The following is a 9,737-nucleotide window of genomic DNA, read 5'->3' on the forward strand; positions in this document are numbered from 1 at the left end:
AGAAAAGATTTGGACTGTGTACTGTTGGGGCCACATTCACACCACAGACAACATACCGGTTGTAAACCAGCAACCATAAAAGACTGGGGAAGTTGGTTTCATTATGTAATTTGAAATAACAGGATCGATAGGGTAATCAATGGAAGCCATTCTGCAGCATGAAGCCTTAGAAAATGGAGTGGTTGTTTTTTTTTTATGCCCCCCCCCCCCCCCCCCCACTTCTTATTGTTGTATTCTTGGCTCTGTTCGCTTCGAGAAGAGGAGCTTGTGGACACGGGCCAAGGCAATATGTTTTGTTTCTTTTATCTGTTCTTTGTTTGTTTCTTTTCCATTATTCAAACGGAACTGCGCACAGAAGCAACTCTAGGCTCTCCACCGCTTTTATTCTGCCAAACGTCTGGTGTAGTTTAGCGAGCGGGAATGTTCCACTCAGAATGTGATCGCCTGGGACCGCTATCTGATATGGTAGAATGGGGTCCTGCCACATGTGAGGGTGTGTGTGTGTGTGTGTGTGTGTGTGTGTGTGTGTGTGTGTGTGTGTGTGTGTGTGTGTGTGTGTGTGTGTGTGTGTGTGTGTGTGCGCGTGAGTGTGTGAGAGAAAGAGAGTCTGCGGGCAAGCCTCTCCATGGCTTGTAAATACCGGTGTTGTGTCAGCACCACCTCTGCTGCACTCATCCCCAAAGACATAATTGCAGTCGACAGTGCAGGAGGTGTGTGTGTGTGGAACCGCGTTCGATTCTCCTGCCTCTCTATCCTCACACAGCTTTCTTCACCTCTGCCCTGTCCATCCTCCCTCTCCTCTCCTCTCCTCTCTTCTCCTCTCCTCATCCCTCGTGTCCCTCCACATATTTACAGTAGAAGGCCTTCCTCTTCCTTTGCTTTTCTTCTTCCTCCCATTCCCTCCCCCACATCTTCTTTTATCCTGAGGCGCTCTTTGTCTCTTCTGCCTTCCATCGAGCCACTTCCCCACCACCACCAGCAGCACATCACACCACCATCACCACTCCACCACCATCCCTCCCTCCATCTTCCCTCGTTGCCTTTGAGGTCAGGCTGAGGCCAGCCAGGCAGGCCAGCAATGGGCCCACCTTGTTTTTTCCTCTGAAAGGGTATGACATGAATGAAGCGCCTGAGACCGGGCCGGGCAGAGAAAAGAGCAACTGTTCCTGGGAGCTTAATGGGCAGCGAGCCGCCCGCCGCCCCTGACCTCCACGCCACCGCAGCGCCACTGCCTTTTGTGTGCGCCAAGCAGACATCACCTTAATTATGTCACAGCCTGAGTCTAATATCAATGCAGATGTCCCTTTTTTCATGAGCACCAAGGATGGATCACTTTGTCTGAGCAGCTCAGAGAGAGAGAGAGAGAGAAAGAAAGAAAGAAATAAATAACTTTCCTGCTATAATGGTTTGTTCTCGGGGAAGGATGCACTGTTTATCATTTTTTCGTTTTATTTATTTTTTTCCCTTGAGCACACACCCCCATGCGTTTGATCCATGCGCTTCTGCGGATTTGGCATGCGATGCTTATCCATCTGAAATATTTAAATTGGGAGTCATACCTCTTTATGTCATTAAGGAATCGATCGTTTATTATTCATGGAAGAGCTGGAATTTATTATTTTTCCCCCCTCATCTGCCTCCACGCCTTGCATTTATAAGGTGGATCAAATCTAGTCCAGACTTCCACCGGCCGTCCATCTTCTCCTTTTCAAGGTGCATTAAGCCCAAAGCACAAAAGCCTGCCCCTGAAGATCAATTAGTCTCCCCACAAAGAAGCCCAGACAGAGAGGCAGATGAGAGGGGAGCGGGAGACAAAGAGGAAAGTCATGTTAATGTCTAACAGGAGTGATAAAACGTCCACGTCTTACTTCCAGTCCATTAGTGCAAGCAGGCAGGCAGCCTTCCGCACGTCTCTGTACACCCCCACTCCCACCCCCATACACACACACACACTTACACACTTCTCGTCTTTGGATGAGAGGAACGCACGCACAGACGAATGAGCAGACACATGTGCCGACTCGTCTCAGTGGAAGGGGAAAAAAGAAAGGATGGAAGAGAGAAAAGGAAAAAAGAAAAGGAGTGAGTTTAACACAGGAGACCTGTCTCTTTCAGTAACTCACCACCTCTTTCTCACATTCCCTATCCTCCATTGCCTCCTCCTGCTCCCTCTCTCCCTTCCTCCCTCCCTCCCTCCCTCCCTCCTCCCCACTGACTCTCTTGTTTTCTTCCTCTTCTCTCTTTCATCCCTCTCTTCTTCTTGTACTTCTCTGTGTCCCACCTTGGGCTTGTCTTCCCTCTCCCTCGCACAGAGGCCGTGTTCGACATAGATTTCACACATAGCTTTAAGAGGGACAAACAACGCAAAACACTTAAGGGGAAAAAAAAGCACAAAAAAAAAAACAAGCCTATTTATAGCACGCTGCCTCTGACGAAATTCTCCTGATAGGAGGCACAGGCAAAAGAACACTGGCAGGCTGAATGCAGGAGACGTGTACACTCTCTCGAAGGAAGGACACTTCATGCGTAGTGCTCACTGGCTGAACAGAGAAGGGTACAGGAAACGAACAAGGGCCCCTCCACCAGCTTGTCCCAGCAGAAAATCGAATGCATGTGATTTCTGTGTGCTATCAGGCAAGTCCACTTGCTATGAATTCAGTCACCTGTAATTTGCTAGTTCATGCATCCTCCTTTTGTGACTGAAGGTGAACCTTTGTCATTGAGCTCATGAACGGTGTATATGGTTTTATTTATTTTGTTGTTGTTGTCGTCATTGCAGTTGTTTAGCTTAGCTCCAGATTGGGCCTTGAGGACTCCCTGCGTTTTAGCCGGATATTGACAGTGACTGGTGTGACGACAGAGTGATTCATTGCCCTGGATGAAATCAATGGCTGTGGCCTTCGCAACACCTGCAAAACAAAGTAGAAACAAATCAACCTACAGCAAAATCATTGTGCCTACCCAGCATGCATTGTGCCTACCCAGCGAGCCTCTCCAGTATTGAAATGTCTTATCCATTCAATGTATTTATAGTGTCAGAGTCTAATATTCATGACCTTGGCCAATGTAAAAAAAAAATCTGTCTAAAAACATCCTGTATGCTGTATCCTGTATTTTTGTTTGGCAGGGGACTTGAGTGGAGTGAGTAGTGGGAGACTGGCATCGCCGCTCTCTACACAGAGCGTAGCGTGGAGTGTGTGGATCCATATTTTTTATAGTGAAGCCTGAAGCCCCATAACAAACTGTGTGGGGTACTGTCCGACAGAGGGATTATAATGTGTTTGCTACGTTTGGTCAGGCCCTTCTGACAAGTATGCTGTGTGCGCGTGTGTGTGTGTGTGTGTGTGTGTGTGTGTGTTTGCAGGCCGAGTCAGAGGGATTCTCTCATTTTCACCTGTACGTCTGTGCTGCCTTCCTCATCAAGTGGCGCAAAGAGATCCTCTCCCATGTAGACTTCCAGGTATGGCACTACCTCGTTAGAGTGTGTGTGTGTGTGTGTGTGTGTATGTCTGTGAGTGTACACATGGCTTCATGTAAGAGACCCTTTCAGGCTATTTGTGTGTGTGTGTGTGTGTGTGTGTGTATGTGTGCGCGCAGAGAGAATATTTGAATGCACCATGGTCCCGTCAGACACTTTGTTGCAATTGGAATAATTGGCCCTCCAGTTGAACGGGCTCGGAGTAACCAAATTTCACAGCCCAGTGCTTCTCCACACCTCAGTGGCTACAAAATGAGAAATTTCTGTTCTTCGCCTCGCCTGTGCTCCCCTCTCTTTCATGGTGTTTTACTCCGTTCCCTCGCTTCTGCTGTGCTCTTGGCCTGACCCTCAGGGTGTGCGGAGAGTGTGTCGGACATGTGTGCATGTGTGTGTGTGAATGAGTGACTGTGTGTGGGTGACTGTGTGTGTGTGTGTGTGAAGATGGAGGTCTGCAGGACTAGAAGAGACACACATACAGCCACTCAAGCATGTCACCACTCAAGAATCCCCTGTGTTTGCCGTGTGGCACTCGCTGTTGTAACACCCTTTTTTTGTCCCGAGGATTTAAATGATTTTTGAGGAAAACTGGAGCAGGTGATCACACAGAGCTCCGCACACTACATTATTCAGGCAGAAAAAACTAACAACTTCCCATATTTCACCCCACCATCCAACACACCAACCCTCAGCTGTCGGTTCACCATATCTCTCCCCAGGTCATGATATGGTCCATTTCACAGCCGAAGCTGGAGAGGCATCACTATCACGTTAGCGTTAGCACCCTCATCAGGTCTTAGCCGAGATGATTAGGGCAATGGGCTGTACAAATAGCTCAAAAGTACCCTTTCCCGAGATGCTTCAGTGCGTCTAGTCTTACCATCATTGAGGGATGATGCACCATTTAAGTCACTAATGTAATGTTAGCACCTCGCTATTACTTGATTGGCCTACACCACATATATTAACTTAATAATGTGCTAATTGAATTTGTACTAACGGATTATATTCGGGAAGCAATAGTAAGATCTGATTAGCAAATAAGATCATTAAGATTAGAAGCTAGGCTCAGGGTTTTATAAGCAGACATATCGCCAATCTCAGTGGAGAGGGAATATGCACCAGTGCAAAAAACAGGGCTGTTTTGACATCCTGATGTCTTTAATGATGTCCCAGGAGATGACAAGGCTGTATTAATTTAAACAAGCTCCTCACATCTGAGCACAACCCCCAACACACACACGCACCCTGTTACGCAACATGGGTGGGCTACGCTTGAATGTTTTACTAACACGTGACTCGACTCCAAAACCAAACCAAAAACAACAACAACAGCAACCAAACACAAAAATCACAGCCGGTGTTTTGAAAGAGTCGTCTGTGAGGCTCTGGGAACTCAAAAAATCAATCTGCAAAAAAAAAGTTAAACCTCTGTTTTTATATAAATCTCTTTTCAGGGTCAGCTGATGCTTCTCCAGAACCTACCCACAATCCACTGGGGCAACGAGGAAGTGGGACTGCTCCTGGCTGAAGCCTACAGACTCAAGTATATGTTTGCGGATGCCCCCAATCACTACCGGAGATGAGTCCCTATGCAATGGCACAACGGCATGGACCTGGAAGCTTGAAGTTTTTTTTATTATTATTATTATTCATTTTGACTGACAAACCCTTAAAATTGACTGGTGTGTTGGTAAACTAGAGATGGTTCTGGTAAAATGGGTGTGTGGGGTAGCCTCACCACTCCTGTCAGCTGTGCCATCTCCTCCCTCCCTACCTCCCTGTGGACCCCTGTGATTTTATTGTAGCTGAACCGGTCATGTCAACATCTGGAGAGCAGTCCAACGCAGTGCTACAGTATTGAGCAGTGCTACAGTATTGAGTGACTCCAACCAACACAACGGCGTGAAGGCCGCCGGCCTGACCACAGAAATCCTCAATGCAACAGTATTGACTTTCTTCACACTCGGCATGAAAAACCCCACGTGGAGGAGGGGTTATTAGTGATTGTTGGGGTGAAGATGACAGCGCAAGGCGATTGTGCCTTTGATCGACCGGCCTGAACTCGCAAACCCCCCCCCCCCTTCCACACCTGCACTCACTTCACCAGTGTGCGCCCGCTCTCTTTTCGCTGCCATGGTCACCATGGTTTCCGTGTGTTTTCAGATTCTGGTGACGAATGTTCTGCAGATGTTCTAAACACCAGTCTCAGCCTGTTGTGAGTGTGCGGGGCTCAACAGATCCCGAGATTCAGCAGGAGTGGCACTGTTGCCATAGAGGCCCCTGCATAGGAGCGAACTATACAGACATGTTGGACCAATCAGAAGGGCTTTATGGGTGCCCTTATATTGTTTTTCTTTGGTTGTTGTTGTTGATTGTTTGTTTGCTTTAGTTTCCTGTTTGTTTGTTTGTTTTCTCCAAGAAACAAAAGCCAGCTTTGGTTTTGTTTTTAAACAATCAGACTGTGAACATGTGAACAATCACTGTTTTTAATCATGGCATTAATGCATAGAGATGTTATGCAGGAAAATGCACAAAAACAAAAAAATAATTCTCATGTACTATCGGGTGTTAGAGTAAGGCTGAGTGGCATTTTTCTCTCTGCAGCTCTTTTATTTGTGCAAGTCTGTGGTACTGGAGGAAGGAAGTGGACTCGGTGTTCATTGAGATAAAGTCGTTTGCTACTGATGACACTGATTCTGAACTGGCATAATGAGTAGAGCTTGAGAGGCTAAGACTGTACCATTAGTCCCAGTAGACGTAAGGCGTATTTCTTACCCACAGTCTTAGATTAATACTCATGGAACAAGTTGGTGGAAAAGTATTAATCTCTGTCAGTTTGAGACCTCACTTTTGAGTCTGTCCCGAACTGCTCAGAAACCTCCACGGTAGACTGGTTTGGATTGAAGCAGCGTAGGAGTCTTCTGTTTGAATGGCCAGTGCGGTAGTACTCTTACCTGTTTGAGATGGTACGTTTAAAAAAAAAAAAAAAGGCCACTCTAGTCTACTCACTGCCTTTTCTGTTGCCTTAGCAGTTTCCTTTGGCAGCATGTCACTTTACTGTAATTGAGGGTTTGACCCCTGTGACCCTCCGAGCCCTGAAGGAAGTCGGTACGGCTGAGAGAGATGACCACGGGTACATATTGATTGTTTCATTGGGCATTTAGAATGTGTTTAGTGTTCTTTTTTTTAGTGTTTGTTTGTTTTTTTCTTTCTTTCATATTTGCTCTTTTTAGTTGATGAAATATTGAAAGTAATTAAAGAGAATTCTTTATAGGACAGGTGACTGAGTCGTGCCTAGTTTAAAGCTTTGATGGCTAGAAAACACACAGCCTCCTCTTTATATTTCATCAAACTGTGATGGAAGTTGTATAGATCTAAAAAAAACTTTAGATTTATTATATGTGATTGTGTTCAATCCCCCAACCTCCTAGCCTTCACAGACTGCAGATGTAGGCCTGAGGTAGACTAGAGTATCACACACACACACACACACACACACACACATCTTTTGAGTCGCTACATCAACATTGTTCAATTTTTCCTCCCTCTGATGTTTTTATCACCAGGTCTGTGGCATGGAAATAGCAAACTGAACCTGGAGCATTGCCTTCAAACTATATTTAATTGTGTGTGTGTGTGTATGTCTGTGTGTCTGTGTGTATGTGTGTGTCAGAGATGGTTGTAACAAGAAATGTGGCATTAGCAAGTTCTCTTCTGCTGCCTAGAAACACCGCTGCACTCCCTCTATCCCTCCCTCCCTACCTCTCTCACTCCCTCACTCGCTCTCTCACTCCTCCCGTTTTAATAGATTGCGTTTTATTCCCAGAGACCTGCCAGAAGACTTAAATCAAGCTCACCTTCACCACACCGTTAGACACAGACAGGCGCTCCACTCAGCCTCGGCCCAGTCCAGCCCACCCCGGCTTGTCCGTCTAGCGCTGGATCCGCGCGTGCCGTGAATTACACCTGACACGGCTTGGCATGCCTTGGCTTTGGCCCATCGGTGGGGCAGCCTCCCGTGCCGCTCCCATCCTGCGTTCTCCTCCACTAATGGCTCTTTAATAGGATAATGTTCGACGCTGTCGAAGAGATGAGTCTTCTGACTACAGGTCTTAATCGTGTGCTTTCATTAAGACCTGTACTCTCTCTTCCCTGTACATCAGTCAAATAGGTTTAAAAACCAGGTGCTGGTAATTACATAATGGCCAGATTAATCTATGATTTGGTGATTCTGGAAGTTTTTTTTTTTTTTTTGTCCCCCTAGAAATTTTAGAATTTCTTATATGTCCTGTTTTTAATTATATCAGGGATATTTTTAATCTGTGGCATTAAGTTGCCTGTAGAGTAATACATGGCTTCATTTAATTAACCTAAATTGAGAAATATGAATTTTGGGCAGCGATTCCCAGGCCAGTGATGGCGGCGAAACCGCGTTGGAGATTTCTCAGAACCACTCCACAGAGAAGCTTCCGCTCTCGCTCTTTTGGGGAATATTGAGACGTTCTGCCTACACTCCCATCATCAACATGACTTCCAGCTTGGGCTACTGCCCAAGCAACACACACACACACACACACACACACACACACATACACACTCACAACAGTCCTCCACTCCTGGCTATAGTGTATGTGAAACGATATACACACTCCTCTCCTCCTAACTGAATAGAGGATTAGGAGGGAAGCTTGTGCTGGTGAAATCTAATATTAGTGTGTCCCCAGTTATCATTTTGATTCACCGCAGGCTTTATTTGTCTCTTCCTGCTTGGACTAACACTGACCAGCTTTGGTTTTTTTTTTTTTTTTTTTTTTTTTGCCAAAACGCTGGCATTTAGTTGTGGAGTTGTACTGTAGGTAGGTGTGTCCCTATTTCTAGCCATTTCCATGGTGTCTTAAGGTATTTGTCACTTTCCTCTGATTTGTCCTGGGTTACCCCCACATACAGTACAAGCATCCACACACACACACGTTCTTTGTGTGCTATTTCAGTTCTGTTTCAGCTCTCAGAGATGTTCTAATTGTACCTCATTCTCATTACATGTAGAAGGGAATTAATTCATTACCCCCCCCCGCCCCCCCCAACCTCTTTTTGTTAATTACGCTCTTGATAATTATCACCATTTCAAGATGGCCCGTACACTGAATTTTTAAAGTCTGACTTCTGCCCCGCTGCCAGTTGGCCGGGTGCTTTGAGCTCTGCATTATTCATTGCCGTGCGAGTTTCATTCTCGTGTTGTATGTCGCCAGTTGCGTTTGCTGTGCTACAGTATGTGCGCCGTGTGTGTGTTTGTGTGTGTGTGTGGGGGCGTGTGTGCGTGTGTATGCGCATGTGTGTGCATGAGACGCGGAGTTCCTAATAGAGCCGCAGCTCTCCAGAAGAATTGCACAAGGCCTTGAAATGCAGATGAAAACTCGTGAAATTTCATTCATTGCACACTCATCTTTGGACCTCCTGAGCATCGCTTTGTGTCTCTCTCTCTCTCCTTTCTTGTTCTGTTCTATGCGCTTGCTTCCTTTCTGTCTACTTTGTTTTGCTTCTTTCGTATATATTTCATTCTATTCTGTGTTTGTTTTTTTTGTCTGTTCTGTTAAATATGCCAAAATGCTCCAGTCATTGCTATGGGTTCTTCTGCTTAATCAATGCTTCTGTAGTAAATGCTGGTTTTAGCCTTAAAAAGAAAGATTACAGTTATCTGCTGTATATTTAACTGTTGGTTTATATTAAACAATTGAGACTCTTAATGCGGTGCATCTGTCTGCCTATTTTTTTCAGTAGGGGGGAAAGAGTGCCTCACTGTTTGTGAGGCAACAAACCAAAGTATGAATTAAAGCATCTCCAACAGCACTGTCTTTGGCCGAAAACATCTTAACCCTACTTTCATCCGCTCTACTTCGCTTGAACACTGCATGAGCAGAGGTTACACCTGTGCCTTATAACCTCACAAGGAGATGTCATTTGATCACAAAGTGGGCTGTCTATGTGACTGGATCTCAATTCAAACAATTAGCCATGAATCATGCCAGTGCGAGAGGTGTAGCCGAGAAAGCCTGCTGTCACATTAGACTCAGCCAGTGCCGTGCCCCTAACTGATGCGCACAGCCCCACTGACCGTTCCACCGGCCCTGTGGAAATGTCATCAGTAATTAGAACTCGTTAAGCAATCGGCGGGGTTAACGACCCGCTGCTACAGCCCCCGAGCTTGTCGAGTCTGGTGATGGGGGTTCTTGGAGTGTTGAGTGTGTGAGTGTGTCGCTTC

General features: G+C 46.0%; 1 protein-coding gene across 2 annotated transcripts in view; it reads left to right on the forward strand.

The window, feature by feature from the left end:
• tbc1d22b (TBC1 domain family, member 22B) overlaps window positions 1-9,222 on the forward strand; it is a 46,055-nt gene extending 36,833 nt beyond the window's left edge. For both annotated transcript variants that reach the window (XM_042098107.1, XM_042098108.1), the window contains 2 exons: window positions 3,365-3,460; window positions 4,933-9,222. In XM_042098107.1, the coding sequence (XP_041954041.1) occupies window positions 3,365-3,460; window positions 4,933-5,061 (225 nt within the window). In that variant the 3' untranslated portion in view covers window positions 5,062-9,222. The remainder of the gene's footprint in view (window positions 1-3,364; window positions 3,461-4,932) is intronic.
• Window positions 9,223-9,737: the final 515 nt, after the last annotated feature.

The sequence above is a fragment of the Alosa sapidissima genome, chromosome 7 (assembly GCF_018492685.1).
Source record: "Alosa sapidissima isolate fAloSap1 chromosome 7, fAloSap1.pri, whole genome shotgun sequence".
Lineage (NCBI taxonomy): Eukaryota > Metazoa > Chordata > Actinopteri > Clupeiformes > Clupeidae > Alosa > Alosa sapidissima.